Source organism: Vigna umbellata, chromosome 5, assembly GCF_029865625.1.
Source record: "Vigna umbellata cultivar VRB3 chromosome 5, Vumbellata_1.0, whole genome shotgun sequence".
Lineage (NCBI taxonomy): Eukaryota > Viridiplantae > Streptophyta > Magnoliopsida > Fabales > Fabaceae > Vigna > Vigna umbellata.
The window spans coordinates 19,743,025-19,770,329 of record NC_142169.1 but is presented as its reverse complement, the minus strand read 5'-3'; the positions used below and the strand labels follow the sequence as shown (position 1 = coordinate 19,770,329).

Below are 27,305 nucleotides of genomic sequence, written 5' to 3'. Positions count from 1 at the left end.
ATAAAACTAAATCCTAATTTAAATAATGTGGAATGGGGTAAAATTGTACTGCAATAAATTTATATGAAAAAATCAGCTTATTAATATAATATTATTGTAGTTCCTTGCTACCAACAATCTATTTTTACTCCCTAAATTATCCTTAAGTTATATAATTTTTTAATTTGGTAGTAAAGTACATATTTAAATAAGTATAGCAGGTCTCAGTATTGTTTAGATATTTATCTATAAAATTATTTAAGTTAAAAAAAAAAGAGATGATAAGATTTTAAAAAACACAGGAAACCGAACCTTGTATCCAATTTGCTATCAATTCCAGTATCCGACACTGCAACAGCAATAAGTTTGGGTTAAAAATAAATAAAAACTATCCAAAGGAAAAATAAAACCCCAACATCCAAACCTCTTTCATCTAGGCGGCGGAGGCGGCGGTCGTGCACGGCGGTGCTTCACCTTCTAGATTTCTTTCATCTGTAAGTATTTCGGATCTATCGAGGCCTTGAAGAACTCCGCTTCTCACTGTTCATCGTGAGCAGCTTCTCTTAATTTATTTATCGCATGCTAGGTTTCGAGTTCTTGAAACAAATTGAATCGACAAAGTTTCTCCGTGTGTACTGGCGCTTTTCTTCAATCAAGTTTCATATGTCTTGATTTTGACCAAACCGTTTTCTTTCCCCCATTTTCTTGGCTATCGACATTATGATAGAGCCGAGACCGAATGAGTCTTATAGCTTCCATATGGAGAAATATGGGTCCTATTTGGTCGGTCTTATGTTATGTTATATGCGATGCATTCACATACCCTTTAAGGATGTTGCACTGTCTTCTGATTCTTAATGCGATACAAGTGGTGTTTCTATCACTTGCTGTTCTCAATTATTTTATTCGATTTAGAAATTATTACAATTTATTGACTATTTTACCGCTTTAGTTGGTGCGGATGTGCTATGTTGGCTGGTTTGTAGTTGTAGTAAATAGGTCTTTACTAGAGCGTGGGAGTGAGATTCGAAGAGGTTGTGGCATCTTGCTTTTGCAGTGTGTTGGTGACAATCTTATTTCTGGAAGAGTCAACTGTGTTGTACTAAAATTTTGAATATCCTTTTCCCTCTTCATTAATTTCATGTAGACCTTCCTAATATTCTTTTCCTCGTATTTTTAGCTGTGTGCCATGTTTTGTAATTCCTTCTTACTTATTTTGAAGTTCCTGGTGGTAATTCCTTGACCTTGAGCTGTGTTAAGTGCCATGATCCTGGACCAAACAACAAATGATTTTGAAGCACGAATGATTGGAATGTTTTTTAATTAATGAATTGATATATTTTTTCACAGAAGGTTGATGTATTAATCTTGGTGATGTGTGCTCATCCTGAAATCTTCTTTATGTTGTGGCTCTTTGGCCAGGTTGCTTAGAGGCTATAGGAGATAATGAGTAAATTTTAGATCTAATTGGTTTTGTCTATCGACATGATTGACAGTAGAACATTATAGTGTTATTTGATTGATATTTCCAATTTCACCCAGTAGGAAAAATGCTTAATTGTTGTTACTGTTGTTGAAGTGGGAGAAAGTGAAGATTCATCTGTTTATTGAAAAGATTGATTTGAGTGGTAAATGTTCCTGGGTTATTCTTTGGAAGCAATTCAGTACATGCTACCAACTTACTAAGGGAAAGTCTGGTACAACTTCACATATGTTGGAAATGGGTCTAATAAGTCACATGATTGTCCAGATTCATGTGGCTATTAGAAATATGTATTTAGTGCCCTTTACTACTATTAAATGTAAAACTCTTGAATCCATATAAATATAAGGTTGCTGGGCTATTTTTACTGTAGCAATTCACTACGTATTATTGTTCAACTTTGTATTAGAGTGGGTTTGATCTTTCTCTTTCTGTCTGCTCTTGTGGTGAAGTTTCTTGTCCAGTCTGCTGTTGTTTGCTGCTGCTGCTGCTCGTGGCTGGTCGCACTGTTCATGACACTGCTAATTACAGTTGCTCACTGTTTATGTTCATTCATGATGGTTCACATCACTTTTTGTAGTTATTGGTTGTTCTTTTCTTTACATTCCCGACTTGTCTTATGTTAAAAAAGTTACAAGGGAGAACCAAAAGAAATTGAAAAATAATTAGTCTATAATATTTAGGCTATACAAGAAGTGATATTCTCTTACACATTAAACTCATGGGTCCAATTGTACCAAATTGAAACTGTTGAAGTAAATGCTACTAGTGGAAGAGTTCACACGTGGGATGAGCCATGGAACAATAGTCAACTTTTTTACTGAATTTGACAATATTTTTCCTATTACTCTTTGGTGGTACAAGGTTCGCACCAAAGTAAACACAATAACCTACAGTGGACCCCCTATTACTCGTATCAGTTGCCAAATTTGTGTTTGAGTACCTAATGATGTTAGTGTCTTTTATCAGTGTAACCAAGTCTTTTTTCCGGTGACCCTTTAATGTATCAAAGGATGCAAACAGTTGTACCAGGATGCAGTTTTCATGAGTAAAGAATTGACTAACCATGCTGATATGAAAATGTGTATCTGGTCACATATAGCAAAGTCCTTGCCTGCAGTAGAAGAATTAAAGATATTTTTTTGTGACTGATTCATTAGAGGATATCATAGAAAAACTTTTTAAGTTTTACATGGTCTTAATTTTGAGAAGTCTACACTCATGTTTTTATCATGTGATCAAATTTTAGCTGATGATCAATTCCTTTAATGAACTACTTCGTCACCAACCTTCTTTGGGAGCCTACCTTGTTAAAAGGTGAAAATTCAATTGAAGTTATGGAGCAGCAAAATGGTAGCACACAAGGAAGAGGAAGAGGTCATAGCTATTGAGGAGGATGTGGTGGTTAGGTGGATGTCCTTAATGCACATATTGCAAGAGAGTGGGTCATACCCAAGAAAGTTGCTACTCCTTGCATGGTTTTGCAGACAAGGCAGACCACGTGTCTAAGTCTAATAAAGGAGAGTTCAAGTTCATTGATGAGGAGTAATAAGTGTACAAGATTTAAAATTTGAAAAATTCAAGCATCAAGGTTAACCTTCTTTGGTGCTAAGTCTTTCTACAACTTGTATTTCTCAATTTGTGGAAGGTCAAGATCCATGGATACTTGACACAGGGTCCTTAGATTACATTTATAGTAATAGCTCTTCATTTCATTTATATTTTCTTTAGAAATTCTTCACCTTGTTACTCTAGTCAATGGATCTAAAGTTGTATCTAAAGGAATTGGTCTAGTTCTCTTATCCCCTTTAAATCTTTCTGCCTTTTACAATCCTCACTGTCTTTATAATTTAGGCTCTCTAAGCCAATTAACATTCTCTTTAAATTGTTCTATAATCTTTGGTGTTAATTCCTTTGTCATATAAGAATATGGTAGTCTAGTTGGCAAAGGACATGAATCACAAGGATTTTATTATTTGAAAAACAGCCCTCCTTTGTCCGGTTTTTATACCTTAAGTTTGAAGCTTTTTGCATGATTGTCTGTCTGCCAAGTATAGCCAATTTGGAGATAATAGCTCCTAATCTTAAGCAACTTCAAGTGTTAGAATGTGAATAATTTCGACTAGGAAAGCATGTTAGGTCATTATTTCCAAATCAAAATAAAAAAAGATATAGCTTAGTTTAATTTTGATTTTTTTTTTGTTTTTTTCTTTTCAATATATACATAATGTTCTGTCTGTTATTGATATCCCACTCATGTAAATTATAGGTAAATCTCCAAGATATGTGAAACTTTTCAAAAGACAGTATGAGTGACGACATATTTGATGGACAGTTGCTTGCTGAGAAGTTGTCGAAAGTCAGCAATACACCACAAAGCATTCAACGTATCCTTCATTGATCCCTATTTTTTAATTGTTTTTGTTTTTAATGACAATTTTCTGTTTGGTTGTATATGCATTATCAGGTTGCCAACACATTATTCATGCTATAACTTTGAATGTCATGATTTATTCATTCCATGAAGTACAATTGCAACAACACCTCAATTTGGCATTTTTGGATTTAGAAAAATAGATGTAAAGAAATGTGACCTATATCATCTTGATGTAAAATCAGTTTTTCTTTTATTTGCTGCTCGAGTTGAAATGTTGCCTACATAGAGTAACATTTGTTTTTGAATTAGGATATGTCTAAATTTGGGCAGACAATGGATGTGATGTTACTATGATATAACTTTGACTTGTAGTACCTATAGATTTTTTTTTTGTATTTTATGCTAAAATGCCCATTACACTTTGGTCCTGCTTCGACAAATTTCTCCACATGCACCCTAAGAGAATGTTTTTTTTCTTTCTTAAATTAGCTAATACACAATTTTTTTTAGAGAAACTGTATGGAAGAGTTCTACAAATTAACTTATGCATAAACTAATTTTAGCTTATGGAGAATTTTATTTAACTCTTTTCTTTTTATTTTAATTTCTTTGAATTGTTACGGAGAAATTTATCCGATTATATTTTTTTCATTTACTTTTTTACTTAAGTACCATGAGAAATATTTCTTTTTTAGTTGTGTTTATTGTTGGGAAGCTGGTATTTTGGGTCTTAAATACCCTGACTCTTATCAGACCATAGGAGGGATTGTTGCATCTTATATTATTCGTCTGTTAAGCATCCTGCTTGTGTTCATAGTGAGGGAAAATTGTTGCTGCTATTGAAGCTTTCTTTATTGACGCTTTTACAGGAAATCTGTGATAATTTTTGGTAAATATTTTCTTTATATGATGGTACTGTTTGTTTCATTTGAAATAAAAACAGGTGAATATCAGTCTTTTACACCTCTGACATGTTTTTAACCCTTACCAAGTACTATATTTGACCCTTTGTATAAGCAACAAATTCGTGCATTTTTTGTTTCTCATTATACGGAAAAAATTACCCATTTTTCAAATATATTAGTTTCTAATATCTTTTTATACCCTTCATGTATTGTGAAGTCTATGAATGAAACGCCCAATACTCCCAATACGTGCAAGGGCATGCATTCATTGGCAGAAAAATATATTCATTGGATTATAGTAGTGTCATTAAATATAACTACCCTTAGTTCACTTAGTTCTATGGGTTATTAAATAAAATTTAAATTTATCACATGATTAGTTAAAATTGACTATTTTAATTGAACTTGATGAATTAATTACTTGTTATATATGATTGGAGGTAGTAAAAAACAAGAAACTTTATAAGGAAATCACCTGCAGCAAAGAAGTAAAGACTGAAGAAGCAATGTAACTAAGAAAAGCATTGTCGGTACAGACAATAATGGTATTTGGTCAACTGAAACTTAATTGAAGAGTGTGAAGGGGACTAGATGAAAGAATTCTGAATGTTATAGTCATATCTTTTCATGTTGCCGAAATCATCCCCAGCCTGAACGTGTAAAGAATGTTCTTCATAACACTATAGATATTCTGTATAGTATGCTAATTTTTTATTGAATATTTATTGAATTATTGGGTGGAGGGGTGAAAATTTGTGGGTGTCCTCTCGTGTTGGATCTTTTCATGGTAACATGTTTATGAAGATTTTTTAGTATTTGCTATTTATGCAGTTATATGGTGAATTTTAGATGGGAGTAATTTATTTTTGAAAATGTCTCTTTGCTCTTCCTTTTATTCATTATGGTGGGACGTAAGTATCTTTTTGGCCTCTATTAATTACTCGGCTGAAGTTTTGTTTATGGTTCTTGTGATGGACTTGCTAATACTGTTATGAAATTGGGCTGTAGTTTTTTTGCCCTGTAGTTCATTATTTTTTCTTGTGTAGAAGTTTCGGCCCCTTTCCAGTGTGTTTTTTCACCGTTGCATTATTTAGTTATTTCAATAACTCACAATAACATATTCATTTCTGTCGTACAATCTCTTAAATTTTAGCTATCATTTTGATGATTATAACGAGTTTTTAATCAGAGAAAGAAGTGTGTATGAATCATCAAGGGGACAATGAATACTGTAAAACGAAATAAAGCCGCAAAACAAAGGAACTAACAAAAGATTATTTGTCCCTTTACAAATCCTTAAGAGAGGCCCCTCCCACATCCATCCCAAGAGACAGCGAACATATGGTATAGGGAAGCTAAAGATAACTTGTTTAAAAGTTTGTTTGAGATGTATTTGTGCCTGTCAGTAACAGAGTTATGAATAAGCTAGTAGCATTTTTCCTGTTGGTAAATGATAGTAGCATTTTTCTCATTTTACTTCAGTTGTTCAATCTATTTTCCTTCACATTATTCCTCCTTCCTCTTTCTGGTTATCTATTAGTGAGATTTGTATTGCTATCTGTATTTCTTAAGCAATAATTCAGCCTTGTCTCGATGGTGTATTTCTCACCAGAAGAGAGCAAAAGAAATAGTTGAAACTTGGGTTAAATTATTCAATGCTTCCCACAAAGATCAGCGTATCGCTTATCTACACTTGGCTAATGACATATTGCAAAATAGTAGACGGAAGGGTAGTGAGTTTGTCAATGAATTCTGGAAAGTTCTTCCAGAAGCTCTAAGGCGTGTATGTGAAAGTAATGATGACTCTGGCAAGAAAGCAGTAGTCAGACTAGTAAGTCTCATTTTTGCTCTTTACAAATTTTCCAAGTTAATTGTATAAGACCACAGTATGATTATTCTCTTCAATCTTTTATACTTTGCTTATATTGTAACGGTGTAGAACTGTAGGAGCCTGGTTTGGGTGATATCTTGTCCCTTTCTATTTTTCTGGGAATTTTCCCTTTTTATTAGAATGAGTACACTGAATTGTAAGGTATATTGTTCAGAATGTTAAAACTGTTCAGGTTACAGTATCTAACTTGTCTATATTGTGCTGTAGTTTTGAATTCAATGTTGTAATTGGTATATATTTCTCCTGCATCATATATCAAACATTTATCCCTCCAGGTGTGGGTTTCTTTTCTGGGAATTCATTTATGCCAAGTATAATCCACTAAAGTATCATATTCTATCTAATTTTAAAGCATGTGTTCCCATGGGATGCTTTGAAAACCCAGATCATTCCTTGATTTGGAAGGGGATGATGGTTCAAGGTTTTAACTTACAATTTATGTACAATTGATTAAATAGAATAATCCTCTTTTCAAAGTTCTTCTCTATGCAAGTTGGTATCAGAGCCCTCAATTATGTGGCCTTTGTTTTTGTTGTTGTTGCCAGCCACTGTTGCAGTGACAAGTGCTAATACTAGATCAATGCATTCTTAAGCAGTGCAGTTTGCAACTTGCAGTCGTTGCCAAACATGGTTTTTGTCAATCGTGCAAGTAAGCCACATGTGACCCTATGGTGGTGCTTCATCCACTGTGGATAACTCCCCTTTTGTAGCCTCAGGGTTCAGTTTCATCTTACCTTTTATTCTTTGGTGACTCTTTGAAAAGCATTCTCTTTTTCTTTGAACAGAATGCCATTGACTCTCATTTCTTGCTATGGAAGAAAAATGAATGAAATGTATGTTGTTGACTGAATTCTATGTTAACACCTCTATGTTAACAGCCAATGGTAAAACAGTTGTAACTTACTGACCATGACAGTTGTACCAGACAACTACTTACTAAATTAGTTACATCAAACTGATAACTAACTACTATACTAACAACGGCAGTTTTATTTTGTACAATGGAGTATATACTCACGTCTCCCTGCAAACTCAAGGTGACTGAGTTTGTGCTTAAGAAAAGAAAATCTAGTGACAAAGGCTTAGTAAACAGGTCAGCCCACTGATCTTGATCAGGAGTGTGCTGCACCACCAGTTGCTTATGCTAATGAGATTTTTTGTTCTCCGGGCAGCACATAACAAATTATGAAGAACAAGTTGGATATTAGGATTATAGGCTTACTGAAACCTAGATGTACTACAGCTAGAAATGGTCAAACCTGGCCCATTACCGATGAAGATCAGGTCCTTCCAGTAGTGAGGGTTTCTGTATATTTGGTGAATTATTTGTTACATGATAAGAATCAGGAAACCATGTAGAAGCTGTGGCAGGAGCAATGTTAGCAAATTGACTTAAGAATGCTGGGGGGATTGAATTGCTGTGAGGATCACGACTGTATAGGGACCAGGAAAATTAAAATAGCATAAGGTGGTTGTGGAGAGTTGCACTGATTTGAAGCTGGATGACACCACTGCCAAGACTCGTTCGAAGCACCATTGATCAATGGAGACAGCCTCAAACTTAGGATTAAATGATATAGCAACTTAGTGCGCTATGACCACAGTGAAAATTGCACTGATTTGAAGCTGGTTGATACCAGTGCCATGACTAGTTTGAAGCACCGTTGGTCAATGAAAACAGCCTCATTATGACGATTGAATATGTCCATAGTGAAAATAGACTTATCATGTGTTGGGCTTTTGCCACCACGACCACATGCATGACCAAAATTGCCTTTGGGAGCACCACGCCTGTTAGAACCTATGAAATTGGATTATGAATTGGGATTTGTAATGTTAGGGTTTATTTAGATGCAATATTGGTACTAACATGATTTTCACCATCAAAAGTGAGGGTTTGATTTGTAGTATCAACATGAATGAAATTGATAGGTGTGTAATGACATTGGAAGCTGAATTTGGGAGTTTGTAGTATTACTTGAACTTTGTAAGGAAATAAAGAATTCTTTCATTGATAACAACTGCACAAATTACATTCTAATAATCTCTTATTGTAATAATTAAATTCTTCAAAACGAGGAAATAGTATTTTAAAATGAATAGGAAGATTCTAAAGATATATTTCCTAATCACTATGGAGTTGTTGAAAATATTTTTGTCCTAATGTTGAAAATAGTGAAATTTAGGTATACCATTAATTCATTTGTGTATAAAAGACACATGGTTTAATATATTTATAATAATAATAAAGGAAAATATGGGCTAAACCCATATACACATAATATTGTAACTAACATAAGATATTGTAACTATTAATATCTTAATAATATCTAACACTTCTCCTCTAGCTGGTGCATATAAATCATATGTACCAAGCTTGTTACAAATATAATCAATTCTAGGTTTATGTAAAGACTTAATGAAAATATATGTTAATTGATCACTTGAGTTTACAAAATCAGTCTGGATCTCCATATACAATCTTTTCTCGAATAAAATGACAATCAATCTCAATGTATTGGGTCCTTTGATGAAAGACATAATTAGAGTTAATGTGAAGAGCAACTTGATATTCACATATAAGTGTCATTTGAGTAACATCTCTAAGTTGCAATTCTTTAATTAATTGTTTAAGCTAAACAAGTTGAAAAGTAGTTGAGGCCATAGCTTTATATTAATCTTTTTCTCTAGATCTTGCCACAACACTTTGTTTCTTGCTTTTCCAAGAATTCAAGTTACCTCCAATGGAAACATAGTATCGAGAGTAGATATTCCATTAGAAGATCCTACCCAATCAACATATGAATAATAGACATCTTTAATATGGTTACTGTGACCATATAGCAAACCTTTTCCATGAGATTCTTTATTATACTTTAATATACGAATGACTACATTCTAACATTCTAATGATCTGTAAATGGGGAATTAAGAAATTGACTCAATCACACTGATTGCAAAGGAAATGTCAGGACAAGTAACAGTAAGATAGTTCAATTTTCCAACTAATCTTTTGTACTTCTCAAGATCTAAGAAAAGACCCCTTTGATTTGCTAGGAGTTTGGTATTGGGATTTATGGGTCTGTCAACAAATTTTGAGTTCATCAACACAGTTTCCTCCAAAATATCCAATGGATACTTCCTTTGAGATATAACAATAGCATTGTTAGATTGTGATACCTCAATCACCAATAAATATATAAGTTCGCCAAGATTTTTGGTCTGAAAATGGTGACAAATGTGTTGTTTCATCCGAGAAATGTCATGGTGATCATTGCATGTAAGAACAATATCATCAACATATACCATTATATAAATGCACCCCACTCTTGAGTTACAATAAAAGACTGAATGATCTACCTCACTAGCACAACTCACGGAAAATTAGATAAATTGGACAAATTGGGAACAAGCTACTGCATTTTTCCAAGACTAGGATGACCCAACAGAGTGAGATGGAGAATCCATAATCATGCCAACATGTATAGAAGGTCGTAGATGATAAAGACCTTGAGACTCACATCGGGTGCCAATCATCTGTCTTGAAATTTGTTCTTATAAAGAAAAAGGATCATTGGTAAAAGAAATAACACAATCAAGGGAGTCTGTGAGATGAATGATGGATAATAAAGTTAAATGGAGACTCAGGAACATAAAGAGCATCAATGGACAAAGAAGGAAAAAGGTTAACCACTAACACCATGGGATAAGACCTTAGATCCATCAACCACGGTAACAAAAGGTAAATAACACCTATTAAGGATAGAGAAGAAAACAAAGATTTATTACCTATAATATAATCGATGCCACCTGATTCAAGAACCCAAGGTCCATGGGAACTAGAGTGATTTAGGCCAACAAAAGATGTACCTGAGTGTGCAACAACGATAGTGGTACTAGGTTTTTGATGATCCTCATACCATTTGAGAAATTCAGTGAGTATAGCAAATTGTCCTATGGTATCAGATGAAGTAGGATCCACATTAGATGGTTGTGAGAGAGGATTAGTTTGGACCACTGCAACAGATCGAGGATGACTACCATGTAAGGCATAACACCTGTCAGTCTTATGATTGAGCTTGTGACAATGTTCACACTTGTGATGCCCTTTGCTCGACTTGCGAGAGCGATTATGCTCACCACGTTGAGATACCAAAGTAGAGGAATCATCATCAACGAAAGTAGGTATAACATCAATCGATTTACTTGGTCACCCAAAAGGGTGGATCAAGTATAAGAAAAATTAAGGACAACAAGGGACACCAAAATCTAATCACGAGCATGGGAATAATCATCAAAAAGCCCAAGTAAAGCCAATAACTTAAAGAACTTTGACTGTTGCTTTAGTTCTTGAGAAGGAGTACATATAGGAGGTAATAACTCATTAAAGTCATGAAGGAGGCAATGAATTTTACACAGATATTCAGCCATTGGAGCCATGACGTTTCAGAGTAATAACATCAATAAGATTGTGACAAACACCATATGGATGTTGAATGTCATTGTTGTATAACAATTTTGCCTATTCTCAAAATTCTGAACATGTTTCATAGGTACGAAATAGTTGTTTTTTAAGATGAGTAAATAGTGGATTTGAGAACCATATATAGCTTAGCATAAATTTTCAACCCACGGGAAAATTCATTGGCATTAATAGAAGCACATGCTGAGTGAGATGATCAACATACTCCTTACTCTTAAGCCAAAGTTTAATACCTGATGCCTAAGTCTTGCAATTAGTTCCTTTTAATTTTTCAATGGTGAGATGCTCACAAACATAATTAGTGTAGATTGACAGATCAAACAAACTGGTAGCATTAGGGGAAAATCAGAGGTTGAAGTTGACGAGGCCATAGATGAAGAGGAGAGAGAAAAACCCTAAAATCCCATGTTTTCCAATCAAGGCAACAAGCATTGATCCAAAAAGAGGAGGAGATGATCTCAACATAGGTGATCTCTGTCGGAGAGGAGGGGTAACACATCACTGCACACGGTAGTAGTAAAGAACAAGTGTGCGACTTTGAGTGGCGTGAGAGAGCGCGTGGCTGCTCCAATGATGACAATCTTTTTGGTGTGGTGGTCGCCTAACCTAGACGATTCGATTGATGGGGTCACCGATCTGAACGATGGCTTTGGCGGCGTCTCTAATGGTGATGGTGGCTGCTTCAACTTTTGTAGAAAATACACATAGGGTAATATATTTATAATGAAGAATAATAAAGGAAAATTTGGGCTAAACCCAAATACACATAATATTGTAACTAACATAAGATATTATAACTAACAATATCTTAACAATAACAATATGTTATTTACAACACTCTCCATTATGTTGGTAAATGAATATCGTTCCTTCCCAACTTACCTACAAGATTCTACTCTGAGAAGGCCCTTTAATGTCTATTATTTGAAGTCTTGTCGAGACATGGTTTGTAACCAGAAGACTGTTGTAAAGAATATCTTTGATGAAGTGTCTACCAATTTCCTTATGTTTGGTCTTACCATGCTGGGTGTTCTCAAGGATGAGTTGTTATCCTAGTAAAATTGCATAAGGATGTTAGCCTTTATTTATTTTAAGCTCATGAAGTATGATGTTTCTCAAATATTTGGGTAATGGAATAATTTTTTTGCTAAGATTACATCATACAAACACACAAGCATAAACAAAAGTGGAAAAGTAATTTTGAAATATAATAACAACATTTAATCTACTCAGATTTGTATGATTTAGGGATACAATCAGATTGCTATTATTCACGGGTATAATCAAATCCCTATTATTCTCGATATAATTAGATCCTTAGATTTAGGGATATTTACATTATACAGTTTAATTATAATATGCTAAATATGGAATAATAAAATATGATTGTTGACATTTTCCTTCAAGCTGGTGAATATACATTTTCCGTTCCTAGCTTGCAAACAATCCTTTCAAAGTTGTTGCTATTCGGACCCTTTGTTAGGAGGTCTGCAAGGTTGTTTTGAAAGGAGACATACGGAATGCGGATTTGACCACTATCTAATTTTTCTTTGATAAAATGTGGATTAATTTCAATGTGTTTGGTTATATCATATTGCACTGGGATATGGCTATGCTAATAGAAAATTTATTATCATGTTAAAGTCTCATTGGTTCATCCCACTTCATTCTTAAGTCTTCCAAGATGATTTTCAGCCATGGTAGCTCACAGATCCCCTGTGCCATAACACTGGATCTTACTACCACATTTTGTTTTTCACTCTTCCAAGAAGATTCCCACCAAGGAAAGTACAATATCTAGTAGTTGATCTCCTATCCACAAATGATCTAACATAGTTAGCATCTGTATATACTTTGAGATTTACGTTCCCATTTTATTTGAACAAAATTCTCTTGCCAGGAGTCTCTATTAGATATTGCACAATTCTTAGTGCAGCCTGTAAGTGAATCTCCTTTGGTTGGTTCATGAACTGGTTGACTAGACTCACTGCAAATGCAACATCGGTTCTAGTGTGAGACAAATATGATTCAATACTTACAAATATATGGGATCATAAGTTTCCCTGTTCTCTTCTCTACTCTTTTGTCTCATCTCAAGTTGAAGATTGTACATCACATGCACGAGCATTTAATCTCTGTTGTTCCACTCTACTTCTTCTCTTAGTATACACTTGGTCAAATGTGCTCCAATTTCTTTCACACTTTGTTGCACTACATGTGAGACTCAGCTTTCATGGCTACCTTTTGTAATTCTTTACCTTCTCCTCCATGATTATCCCACCAAAGAACTATGAAAACAAAGAAGTACTGAATTATAATGTAATTAAAAATTTATAAATCATATAAGAATGGTAATGAGAGTAATTTAATTACCTGGTTGTTTCTTATTTCTAGTATGATTTGATATGTCCATTCCAAAAAGCCTCTTAGCTCCCTTGAACTTTTCAAGTTGTTGATCAATTGCAACTCTTGTTTTTGCATCCAAAACAATTCTTTGAAATATTTTATATAAACCAACCAACACTTCACTATCCAGATTGAAACTTTTGTCATAGTGATTTTATTTGCATTGCCAATGGTATTGTAAAATACTGGAAGCTCTCCAGTACCCTCTAGAACTAGACAAGACAGTGTGAGCTGCACAAGGGGACCAAAATAATTTGGTTCTCTTTTCTATTAACATTCTCCCAGTTGCCACTAGGTTAGATGCTCCATCTGTAACTACTTGGACAATGTGCTCCCCACCAATTTCATTCACTATGCTGTCCAACAACTTGTACATCTTTTTCCATCTTTTATCACATCACTAGTATCGATAGATTTAAAAAAAACAGTCCACGTGGATTTTAATAAGAAAATTAGTGAGTGATCTTCCTTACCCATTTGTCCAACCATCACACATCAATGTGCATCCCCAATTTTCCCAATCAGTCCTATAATTTTCTGGACATTGTTGTACATTATCCACAACTTTTTTCAAATAGGAAACCTTACCTCATGATAAGAAGGAGGCTTTACACCTTTGCCATACTCTTCAAGAGCCTTTAACATTTGGATAAAAAGAGGACTGCTTACAAGATTAAATGTCAATGCATTTCCATAATACAATTGCAAACTTCTTGAATTACATCTTCTCTATTTTTATAAGATGCATTGATTGTCATTTGTTGGAGATCATTCTTCCCTTTTGCTACTTCTCTTGTAACTTCTGCACAATTAAAGTTGTTATTCTCTTTCGTTTTTTCTTTACTTTTCAGCAGCTTCACAAATATTTCCTTCACCTCATTTGGGACACTACAACAAGGAATACCATCTTTCTTTGTTCCGGAAAGATCATGCATCATCCTTGCTGTGCCACCCTAACAAGCATGAGAGCAAAATTTACATTTTACTTGTTGTCTATTTGTAGGAAGACTTTCACAATAGTTCCAAGTAATATCAAACTTTCCTTTTGATTTACCCATTTTTGAAAAGCAACCCCTTTCCTGGGCTTGACTTCTAGTATTGAAGAATTTTGTGAACTACTTTCTATCTTTCTCTTACATCATGCACACGCAGGCTTACCACACTAGTTGCATAAGCAATATTTTGGTCTTGTGTGCGATTGATAAATAAAGTTTTCCTACCAATCTCTGATATTGGGTCTTTTCTACTTGGGTGTCTTTTGCGGTTCCAATTTTATGATTCTGTTCAATTGGGACTCTTGAAGTTCTACACCTTAGCTTACTTGTCTCTTTGAGGAGATCAAGTACATATTTTCTTTGGAAAATGAAGATTCCCTTTTTCGAATAAAAAACCTCTATTCTAGGGAAAGGCTTGAGTTTTCCAAAGTTATTCATTTGAGTTTCGGCTGCCAATTTTTCCTTTAAAGCCAATTTCTCTATTTCATCATCTACTTAAATAATCATATCATCCACATGGGCATTAAGTATTATGAGTTATGCTTGTATTGTAAGGAAATCATTGGTTTTGCAAATCTTCCATATCATACTCTTGGAGATTGCTTAAGAGTGTATAAAGTCTTCTTTAAGAGATATACCTTATTTCTTTAGGAGACACACCTTATTTCTTCACATCCAACTGGTGTAAAATGAGCTGCTAGAGTAACAATGACTTAAATTGTATTCATCTTTGCTAGAGGAGAAAATGTCTCCTCATGGTCAATCGTTAAGTTTGAGTGTATCCATTTGGTAGTCAATCTGACTTTATATCTATTTGTTGTCTCATTTGCCTCATATTTCATTGTAACTATTCGTTTCCTTTTTCGTTGCTTGAGTCAAATGTTCACTTTTCATTGCTTTGCTGTATATTAGAAAGATTGTCAGCATAAATATATTGAGAAATAAGATATTTAACATATGGTCTGTTTAATCAATAGATAAATTCTCAAAAACACTTAACTTCTCACCTGAGACAGACGACTCTTGCTTTGAAATAAAAATGGGTTGTTTTCTTCTTTATGTTTTTGCCAAATAATTTGTTGTCTTCCTTGTAGTGTTACCATTGTTGATGTTTCAATATTTTTGGCTGAATTTTCATCCTTCAACAAGGTAGTTAGCCAAGGAAGCCTAGAGACTAAGTTGATCATTGAAGGAATCTAATGAACGGCTAAATTTTGGTCACATACATGATCAAAAATTGAGTGTAGACTTCTTAGAATTGAGACCATGTATAACTTATCAAGTATTTTTGTTTATATCCTCTAGCGAATCATGTATCAAAATCCTTTTCCGTTGTTCTACTGCAGCCCAAATCTTTTCTGCATGTAAGATTATATCACGATTGATCTATGTGTGAGAGACTACTCTTTTTGTTGCATCAAAGAGACATCGAATGTCATTAGAAAAAATATCTTTGCCTTTTTTTCCAAAAGGAAGAACATTTCTTAATCAATATGAGAATTTCTAGATCATCTTATTCAATTGTCTGCCATAAAACAACACATTATTGGAAGTCCAATTTCTACCATTAAGATTTTCATTCAAAACAATAGTGACACCCCTCTCCGAATGGTCATGGTATCCTTGAACAAAGAATTGTAACTACGGATGTGGACCAAGATAAATAGTTTTTCCAATTGAGTTTTGTTGTGGTAATAATAAGAGTAGCAGCAAAAGTAGAGGCCACTCCAATGACAAAGATGACACAAATTTGAGAGAGGGAAAAATCCTAGCTGTGAAGGGAAGAAACCCTAGTGATGAGCTACATGCAACGAACCAGGAAAATGATGGTAAAAACGTGCCAAGGCACCGACAAGATGAATGAGGGCAATTCAAAGTGATTTTGGCACCAGTAAGGCAGCTTGTTGGACACACTCCTGGTGACGGGTTAGCAGTGACATGTGTTGGCATGTCAAAGAGCTTTTGAACAAGGACCACTGGGGCTGGCTCATGCTCTTCAAGGCCTAGTGGTGGATGGTGACGCACAACAGTGGTGGATGGTGACAATGACTGCCAAAGATAGTGGACTAAAGGCCAACAACAACTAGGGCTGTTGATACCAACTTGAAAAACCATGGGATGTATATTCTCACCTAGTAGTGTGTATATATGGCCAAGTACAAGTACACCTCAAAGAAGATGGTTACCTTACAGCCTATGTTTTTTAACCTAAAGCAATAAAACAGCTTAATGTAAGGTGTGCAATACTATAACAATAATATTTTTAACAGAAATATGAGAAAGTGCAACCACAGCTAATATCTTAGCAAATCTCAGCCAACCAATCAGATGAAGATTGTACCCTAAACCACTTTATGAAAAAAGCATTTATTATCACAATTAGTGTAAAAGAAATACATCCCTAATTTGAAAATAATACATTTTTGACATAAGAATCACATCAAGTAGTGGCTGTATTGTATTGTTTTGTGTGTCAAATGAGTATCCATGATAGATATTGCATGAGCACTTTGAATACTTTCAATTGCATCTTCCTAATTTTTATACTTTTATTTTTTTAGACTTCTATACCAATACTGATTATATTACCACAATGATTTGATACCATTTGTTTTATGTTTATAATAACTCCTAGTCATTTTTAAAACATGAATTCTATTGTGAATTAAATTTTTTATTTTAACTCTTCTAGTTTTATATATTATATCCATTTTTAAAATTTGCCATATTCCTGGGTTCGTGTTTTGTTATACTATCTATATCACGATGTATTTGTGTTTCTTAAGGTGTCATAGTAACAAAAAAAGTCTTGTTCGGTCGAATTGGTTTTTTTTTTGTGTTCTTGATCTTCCAATCAATTAAACTCTTTATATAGCACAATATATCCATTTTTTAAATTTGTCTTATTTTTGTGCCTGTGTTATTTCATATCATATCTACAGATTTGATGATGTGTATTGTATTTGTGCTTCTTGAGTTGGCATACGTAGTAATGGAAAATAAGGGTGTGGGGTTTGGTCATGAAAGGGGTTTGTGTACGTATTATTAATCCTTAAATCAACTTAAGTGAAATATGCCCTCTTTATTTGCTACTCCAAAGAACATGTATTTGAGAATCCACCTTTTTAATGAACTGATCAGTATCGGTTCCACGATCAAATTGAGTAGAAGTAGATAGTTTAATGGGCAGCTCATCTAGTCCTGGAGTATAGTCTAATCCTTGATTAGACTGTCAAAGGGGTCATCTTCTCTATCAAACATGTTAGTACAGATAGGATTAGTTGACTCAGTCGTCTCCAAATGCATTCAATTGAAACTTCACTAAATTAACATTTAGAATGTATGTAGAAAGCACAAAATTATGAAAATAACATTAAAATGTGGGTTTGCTATATATGATGTAAAAATAGAACAATTATATGAAGACAAATTGATGTGAGTTATATTTTGAATGAGTGCAAGGTGTTTGTGTTAATGTTGCTTAAGAAGGCTCCTAGAAGATTCTTACTGACATTAAGATAACGAAATTATCTAGATGTGAAAGTGCACTTCACATGAGCTCAAAGGAGAAAAGTGATGGATTCAATTAAGAGAACAAAAAGAACACAAGATGGTAAAACAACATTAAAGGGGCAGAAGCAATAATGTACATAAGAACATAAGAACTTGAAATAAAGAAGCAAAGATGGAAAAAGAGAGGGAATGGAAGAGGATAGGGAGGGTGCCATGCCAGTTGGTGGATGGTCCAACCCAAGATGGATGGTGGTTGCCACCCTTGAACCAAAATTTGAGATGAGACTAGGGATAAGCTCACTCTAGAAAAGAGAGGCACTCACAAATGCACACAAAGGTGTCTTAAATTCAACATGAATCAACCCTTTACAAGTGGTGGAGAGACTTTCTTATATGGGCATGGGTAGGTACCTCTTAGCAAAATTACAACGTATCCTTTTAGAAGGTTACCTAGACACCTTATGACCGGCCCTTGCTCTCCAAGCAACAAAACCACAAGGTCTTGACCTTCTAGTTGGTCAACCGAGGCCTCCACTCCCTCCATGTGCTGCCCAAGTGCTTGGCCCTAAGTCTTCCTCTCCTCCAAACATAAGGGTGCCTTCTTCAAACAAAGGGATGGAAAAAGCACTCCAAGCCTTGGACTATGCGCCCCATTACTCTACCCTTCAAAGGGTGTTTTTGTCCAACCAAGGAGGTGCTTAAAGCAAACCTACAAAACACAAAACACAACCATAAGTCTAGATTTATTTAAGACAACTAAACAAACTAACAGGAGAAAGGTGAGGAGACCTCCCTTCTAATCATGCTTATTTTCCCTAAAGTACTTTCTTCCATCTTTGGTGTGGGTTAGGGGCTTATCACAAATTGATTCTCTAGATCATTCATAGGGTTATTCTTGATCAACTATCATATGATTATCATTCATTTAGTTTCCAAATAGATACAAATTAACCAAAACAAGTGTCAATTAATTCATTGAGTTTCTGTTAGGAAGTTAAAAGTATGAGAGGAGGAATAAAAGTGAGAAGAGAGTATAGATTAGGTTATTTTCATAAAGTAACCTAACAGTTTCTCACCTGTTCCATGTGTAGACTTTTTGAGGATTTATTCTTATACCTTTTGAATTAAGCAAACAAGAGGCTATTAGATTTAAGAAAACAAGAGGCTATTAGATTTAAGCAAACTAATAAGAATTCTAATAAGAGAATATAATTGAATATGAACAAGCGATCAAAATTCAAAAAGAATAAATAGATTAGACTCTATTTTACAAAAGTTGAAGAACAATACTTTAATTGCACATACCTTCAAAATCCCACTATGAATACACAAGACAGTCGACCTAGAAAGGTTTAACCTTCCATGATGAAGACATTCAAAATCATTACCAAATAAGATAGAATTTGATGTGATGAGTGATTGAGTGGTGACTCCTCATTGAATACTGTTAAGAAGTGAACTTTAAAACTAACTCAATTCCACAAAACCGGTTTATAAGATGAGATTTGTACCCACTTATATATTCTAAATTGACCTTATCTCTACTCAATGTAGGACTTACAACACTCTTCCTTATGTCGAGGTATATACATCTCTAGCGTGAGACTAGACATTAATGGGTAGTCTGTTAGTGGGTGGAACATTAAACCCAACAAACATTAAATTTCGCTAGGATAGACTCTAATCCATGACTTTGATAACATGTTAAAAAGTAGACTTTAAGCCTAACTCAACCCCACAAAATTGACTTGTAAAGTGAGGTTTGCACCCACTTACATATCTAAATTGGTCTTATCTCTAGCTGATGTAGGACTTCCAACAAACGATGATGGACATCTATTTACAGCAGTCTTTCATGAACTGAATCTGTTTCTCCGAGACAATCTTTTGGCTTTGATTCTTTCTATCCAAAGTAAACTATTCTGTTGCAGAGGATTTAGAAAGGTAGACAATAGATAAGATATTTTTGTGCAGAAAATCCAACACAAAAAATACTCCAGGGTAACAAATTCTGTTGCATAAGGTCCAATGTGCTTGATGGACCTCCAAAGCATCAGGTGAGTATTAGTTGAGTCTAGACGAGCTAGTAGTACATACATTAGATGAGTCTCGTGATATACACATTGGTTGAGTCTAGTGCATTTGACTTGCCATGAATTAACTCATCTTTTGAACCTTTAAAACATTTTATTTCTAGCTTCTCATAATCATATGAAAATCACCAAATCAATCTACTAACATCATCCATAGGTCCATTAGACCATATATCACTATATCATCTATATATGACTTTTGAGTTTGCTTACACTTTAGTTGCACAAAACATAAGGTAGAATGTTGAAGAAGCGTTTATGCAGTACACCATATTATCAAAACTCAGCTCGTGGATGGTCCATCATATTGTCGTATGCGTAGTGATTATCCATTACTTGCCTCATGAAAAAATCCATCCCATTTATCCATGAAAAAAATACTTGTGGATTTTTTTCATTCCCGCGAGTATTTATATATATATATACATATATATATATATATGTGTGTGTGTATACGCATATATATATATATATATATATATATGTATATGTTTATACATATACGTATATATGTACATATATACGTATATATATGTTTATACGTATATATGTACATATATACGTATATATATGTTTATACGTATATATGTACATATATACGTATATGTTTATACGTATATATGTACATATATACGTATATGTTTATACATATACGTATATATGTACATATATACGTATATGTTTATACATATACGTATATATGTATATATACATATATATATATATACATATATATATATATATATATGCGTATACACACGCATATATATATATATATACATATATATATATATATATATATATGCGTATACACACGCATATATATATATATATATACATATATATATATATATATATGCGTCTACACACGCATATATATATATATATATATATATATACATATATATATATATATGCGTCTACACACGCATATATATATATATATATACATATATATATATATATGCGTCTACACACGCATATATATATATATATATATACATATATATATATATATATGCGTCTACACACGCATATATATATATATATATACATATATATATATATATGCGTATACACACGCATATATATATATATATATACATATATATATATATGTATGTATATATGTATGTATGTATATATATTTGAAATTTTAGATAAAATTATTTAATGATAATTCTTTAAAATATAAACTTAGATAAAAAGAAATTTAATTTAAGTACAATTTAAATCAAATTACTCAATAAAATGCTAATGCAAATAAATTTGGTCTTTTTAAAAGGCAAATTTAAATAAGTTGTGCCAAAATATAAATTTTAAAAAATTAATATTTTACAAAAATAACTTCAATCTCATAGGTCTAAATAAAAAAAATAGAAATATATGAAGTCAAAATTTAAATGATTCTTTCATGATTAATATTTTTTTCACTAATAGTTTTATTTTGATCACTTGGATTTTAAAAAAGTACTCAAATAAAATTCATTAATAACTATTAGTGGGTCGTGGAAATCTACAGGTTGGATTCCATGACACCCTTCCTGGCTTATCTAAAAACAAGTAATTAAATATCCATACCCATTACCTGCAGGTAACCATTAAGGATATGAATTTCGTATCCCTCACATATACCATTAAGGATATCAATTTAGTATCCCTCACATATTTTACCTGTGGGTATGAATTATTTTGTCATTTGTAGGTATATTAAAGGTCGTCTACCTAGAACATCTAGCATTTACCATGGCTTTAAAAACAGATTTTAATCAATGGTTTTTGTTATACCTCAATTAATCCTAATTGGACAAATTCTAGTTAAACTATTGGATTTACACTCAATTATAATTCAAGAAATCTAAAATTAAGTGTTTTTAATGTGATTGAAAGTGTACTCATCCTGAACATCCATTAGTGGGTCTGGGCTTGGTAGTAATCCATTAATACTTGATTGAGTTACTAACCTTTATTTTCTAATTTTTTTTATGTCATTCATCTTATCAATTAGTATTTTCTAATTTGACCTTTCATTCTTTTATATTTTCGTTTGGTTTGAATCTTTTTTGATGTTGGTGTGTTGGATTGTATTGTTAATAGGTTGAAGTATGGGAGGAAAGGAAGGTTTTTGGTTCACGACTTCAAGGTCTTAAGGATGAAATAATAATAATGGGTAAGGTTCCCCCTCCATCTACAAGCAATGGAAAGATTTCAAATTCTATCAAGATAGCGAAGAGGGATGGCCACGTGAGAATAGTAAGCAAGTTGCAATAGCACGTCTGAGTTTGATCTGTTGCCTTTTTTGATGCTGTGATATTTCTGATTTTGAGATGGTCAATGCTATCTTCAATGCAGAAACTGGCTGTTGGGTGTTTGCCAGAGAAAATACTTTCTGCCTTTCAGCCTGTTCTTGATGAACATCTTAATGAGGAAGCTACTTTAAAAAACTGCAATGCTGCTGTTCATGGTGTGGGTAAAGTTGTGGAAGATGTTGAAAATACATTGTCTCAAGGTAAGAATATTTCTAGAGGGACTCAATCTGTTCTGCCTGCTACTCTAGCTTGACTGATGGAAACATTTCTGTTAAATGGATGAAATTTTTCTAAATTACTTGCATCTATGAAATGATGATGAATCTTTTTATTTATATTTTGGAGGAATGGTTTTGGAGGAATAATTATTATAACTGAAATACCAATTTTAAAATGTAAAAATATTATGTAGAAAATTTGAATTCTTAGGTTGTACTTGGTTGTGACTGGAGGGCAATTGTTCCTCAACATGTGGCTGATGTGCTGACAAAAATAACTGACTACTTCAGACTTCCATAATGTCATAACTAAGCTGGGAATGCAGGACATTTATTCCTCAGCTTGAGAGGCAGTGTTGAAATATGGGTGTAAATATTGCATATTTAATGCACATTAAATATAGATTGATTGGATAATAAATATAGATTTGTTTGTAAGAGCTACCTAAAATTAAGGATTGTGATTAGGAGTTTATTTGGTGGATTTGCTTCAGATTTAGAGTCTTTATGTCTGGAGTTTTATTTCCTTCTATTAGGATTTCATTTTTCCTTTAAATATCAATGTATTGTTTCCTTTTTAGATCAAGAAAAGTAATTCCATAATTATTGCTTACTGCCTACACATTTTTTCAAAATTATTGCCATACAAAGGACTTTGTGCTGGTATATTGCACTTACCTGATTTTTAGAGCATGTGAAGGCTTGTGGCCAATTCTACTTAACGATTCTTCTATATTTCAAGCAGAGCAGTATAGCTTTTATATGGTTTCTATTGCTATAGCTTACCAATACTTTATTAAAATTAGTTAGGCTGACTATTGGTTGGATATCACATCAGGAAACCAGCTAGGATCCACTTTGGTGAACGACTTGCTCAATGACTTACAAGAGCAGGAAAAAAAGCTTAAGCAGTACATGGAGAAACTAGAAAAGGCTGAGGCGGCAAGGGATTCATTGCTTTCTCAGCTTAAACACGCACTTCAGGAACAAGTACAGTTGTTTCTACAAGTATGCTTATTTTAAAAGACTGAAATTGATGTTGTTTACTAATCTAAACTGCTTTTTCAGGAATCAAGGCAAGAGCTTGTTCACTCTCAGTTGCTTGTAAGAACAGCATGTCTTTAATCTGTGTATTTACTTTCTTGGTCTCTATCAGTATTACTCTTCCTAATTATAATATAATTTTAAATGTTTGTTGGCACTTAATGACGTTCATTTCAAGCATTCTTAAGATTTCTGTCTTCTTTGGCTTGTATGTTACACTGACTAAGAAAGGTGAACATTTTTTCAATTTGGAACTGAAGTCATATGTAGATTTCGTCAATATGGTCAATTGGTCACTGACATAACACAACTAATTTATTACGAAGAGATGATGAAAAATATATAGGTTTACATATGTTTTTTGTCCTCATAAAATTTTCTTTACTTTCATTTCTCAAAAAGTTGAAATCTGGTTTTTGGTTCCTACTATTATGTAATAGTTTTATTATATGTTTGGATCATGATATGTTAACTTTTTTTAACAACTTTTTGACAAGAGTCTGTGTCACTATTTTATTGGTCTGTATATTTGAAACAGACTAATCACAAGCTACCACATAACTGGTTGTAAAGAAGTTGTTAAAAAAACAATTTCCTATATGTTTATGTGTATGATGAAAGTAAGGTGATTATCCAACTTATGCGAGTTAGTGTTTTTGACATGATGTCAAAATGTAATACTTTAAGTTTTTTTATAGATCCCTAAAATAAAAATAAATTTTACGGATCAAAAGTAATTTCATATTTTTGGGATGACAAAAATCAAAGAAAAATATACATAGACCAAAACAAAATTTTAGTCATTTTATAGGAAAATGAAAACAAATTTTCTAAATTCTATAAGGAAGATAAACATTTTTTTCTATGGAGCAAAACAAAATTTTAGTCATTTTATAGGAAAATGAAAACAAAATTTCTAAATTTTATAAGGAAGATAAACATTTGTTTCTATGGACCAACATAAAAAAATACTTTTTATAGACACTACTGTCAGTGGGTTGATTGAGCCTATGTATTTAAATTCTGTTAGGAAATCTGAGGAAGATAAATATCAGTGAGATATTTACTAATGGGACATGAGTTAACTTAGTGAGTCTAACTTGTAGGTTGTTCAACTTGCCTAGTTTTATAACATTTTGGACTTTTTGTCTAGTGGCACTTTTTAGGACCAGACTGTATAAGTGTGCACTTTTAGGGACTAAATTAACAAATTGCCACTTTAAGAGACCAAATTGTGTATTAACTGTAACAGAAAATGTTTGTCTGAAGGAATCTGAACTTTTGTTGTGAGCTTATTATTATTTGAACAAGTGACTCATGAAATTAGTTTTTGCTTGCCAGTAGGAAAAACAAAAAACACAATTGATAAGCTAATCTTCCTTTTTAAATATATTTTACCTACCACAATTGTTTGAGGTTCTATGTTCTGCTTGTTTAGAAACTTTTTCTGTTCAGTTATTGGGTTGGTTTGATTGTAGATAAATCAATCAAAATATAACTGCAGCTGGTTAACATCTGATAGGCGCAGTTTAAATTTTCTCTTTACATCCATGAGATATAACTTCTTAGTAACATTTTCCAAACTCGGGTGATATTTAAAAAATGCAATTTGACAGGAAATACTTCGAAGAAAAAATTGGCACATATAAAATAGACACGCATAATTAATTTAAGTAGAATCTAGATAGTATATATTAAAAGATGTTAAAGATTATTAAAAAAGATGTGTATAATATAACTAATTCATTAGATTTTGTGTCTAAAATGTGAAGAAACTTAGTATGTCATTCTCTAAGATAGAGTATAAGATCAATTACTTATCAAAAGGGTGTATTGGATGGTTAAATGTGTAAAAAATTTTACTATTTATAAACTGATTCGCGTGTATTTTATCCATATAAATTGATGGTTTTAATATTCTGAAGGTTGCACGAGGGCAGATCGAGAAAGCAGTTGGTATTAAGAAACGGCTTAACCAAGCAGCAGAAGCTGCAGATCCATCTCAGGCTGCATTCGCTCAATCAATACCATTTGCACCTTTCCAAACTACTGAAGATGATAACAAGAAAGCGAAGGAAGCAGCAGCTGCTGTTGCTGCTAAGCTTGCTGCCTCTGCATCCTCTGCCCAGATGCTTACATCTGTTTTTTGTTCTTTTGTAGCTGAAGAAGCTGCCTCCTTGAATGGCAGCTTAAATTCTACAGGATTTTCATCAGGATTGCCTATTTTCAACCCAGAGAAAAGACCCAAACTTGAAAAACCAACGCCTGTTCTTGATGTTAACAGTTCTGATATGACCAGCTCTTCCTTTTATGCTGCCCCTATACAACAGCCATCACTGGCAAGTGTACCACTTGCACCGTCAGTTGGCATGCAAACTGGGTCTCAAGCCAATCAGTTACAAGCTGCATTTGCTTCAGCACCCCCTCCCCCGCCTCATTCTTCAGCAAATCAACCATCAAACCAATATGTCCAATCAACTGGTTTGATGGCTGGGGGAATTCCTTATGGATATGGACCAAATGGCCTACCACCTCCACCTCCTTTGCCTCCACATGTGGCAATGGGGTTGTCAATGCCTGGTAATCAATCGGCACAGCAGCAACAACAGTCTTCTCCCGGGGGATATTACAGGCCACCTGGCATAGGGTTTTATGGGCAAAGTCACCCCTCAACACCACCCCCGGTACCTAGGCAGTGAGCATGATTTGAAGATCATTGGCCAACATTGTTGCAAAACCTTGTAGCAAGATCATCCCTGGGAAATTGCTGTGTAATAATGTAAATTGTTAGAATTAGATGTGGCCAGAATTAATCTGTAGTCTCTTTTACCTACTGCCTTTTTCCGCCTACTGTCTAATGTCTGAGTAGTAGTAGGCTTTTGATAGCACTAGTTGAGATCTTACCTAAGCAGTTTTAACTGTTAAGAGAAAGAACCTCTTGGGGCCTTAAAGTATTTATCTGAAACTTCACGGAGGCCCTTGTTACGGTGCATGTGGACATCTTGTTTGTATGAAGCCTGCATATGGGGATAAACATTGACAGATGGTGTTATTCACCTCTAGATGATTTTCAGAGCTTCACCTTTCTAACGCCTTGGAGGTTGGAATGTGTTAATGTAGATTAATACCAATTGACAAATGTTGATATTGTTATTGTCTGCCAGTGTCTGGTTGATGTGTTAGGATATCTTTATTTATGCTTAGAGAAAATTTATTGACACTATCTAATATTCCCTTCCTGATTCCCTCACTCCTCTTAGCAGAAATTTACGTTAGACTAATTATGAGTAATTTTTACTTGGTGCACGCTAAACAAAGACCTTTATCATTTCTAATTCAAAATCTCAAAATCTATGTTAAGAAATTATTTACTTGAGATTTGCATTTGATTGTTTCAGAACTTTTCAATGTTAGTAGGATATCGTTTTCTCATACGTGTTTATTCAATTTTTTTCATCACAACATGATATATACTTGCTTTTAAGGCATATGAAAGGGCGCTGAAATAAAACCATTTTCTCAATTAGGAAAAAAAAAGATTAATGTATCCAAGAATAATTTTGAATCGTGAGCAGGTTGCTCAGCCTTATTTTAATTTTATAGGTCGTA

General features: G+C 33.6%; 1 protein-coding gene and 1 pseudogene across 1 annotated transcript; one reads left to right on the top strand and one right to left on the bottom strand.

Annotated features, from left to right (window-relative positions):
- Nucleotides 1–306: 306 nt before the first annotated feature.
- Nucleotides 307–26,919, top strand: LOC124848012 (uncharacterized). Its single transcript, XM_047325615.2, has 8 exons — nt 307–473; nt 3,732–3,849; nt 6,328–6,575; nt 22,223–22,378; nt 22,478–22,634; nt 23,491–23,642; nt 23,721–23,756; nt 25,622–26,919. Exons 2-8 carry the CDS (start codon nt 3,771–3,773, stop codon nt 26,393–26,395), a joined length of 1,602 nt encoding a protein of 533 aa, XP_047181571.2. The 5' UTR covers nt 307–473; nt 3,732–3,770; the 3' UTR covers nt 26,396–26,919.
- Nucleotides 13,330–15,144, bottom strand: LOC148197893 (uncharacterized; annotated as a pseudogene).
- Nucleotides 26,920–27,305: the final 386 nt, after the last annotated feature.

Excerpts from the sequence above, each read along its gene's own strand:
- LOC124848012 (XM_047325615.2), top strand. The coding sequence starts at position 3,771 with ATGAGTGACGACATATTTGATGGACAGTTGCTTGCTGAGAAGTTGTCG. Across the intron at positions 6,576-22,222 it reads AGAAAGCAGTAGTCAGACTA|GTTGAAGTATGGGAGGAAAG; the intron begins GTAAGTCTCATT and ends TATTGTTAATAG. Across the intron at positions 22,635-23,490 it reads TGAAAATACATTGTCTCAAG|GAAACCAGCTAGGATCCACT; the intron begins GTAAGAATATTT and ends ATATCACATCAG.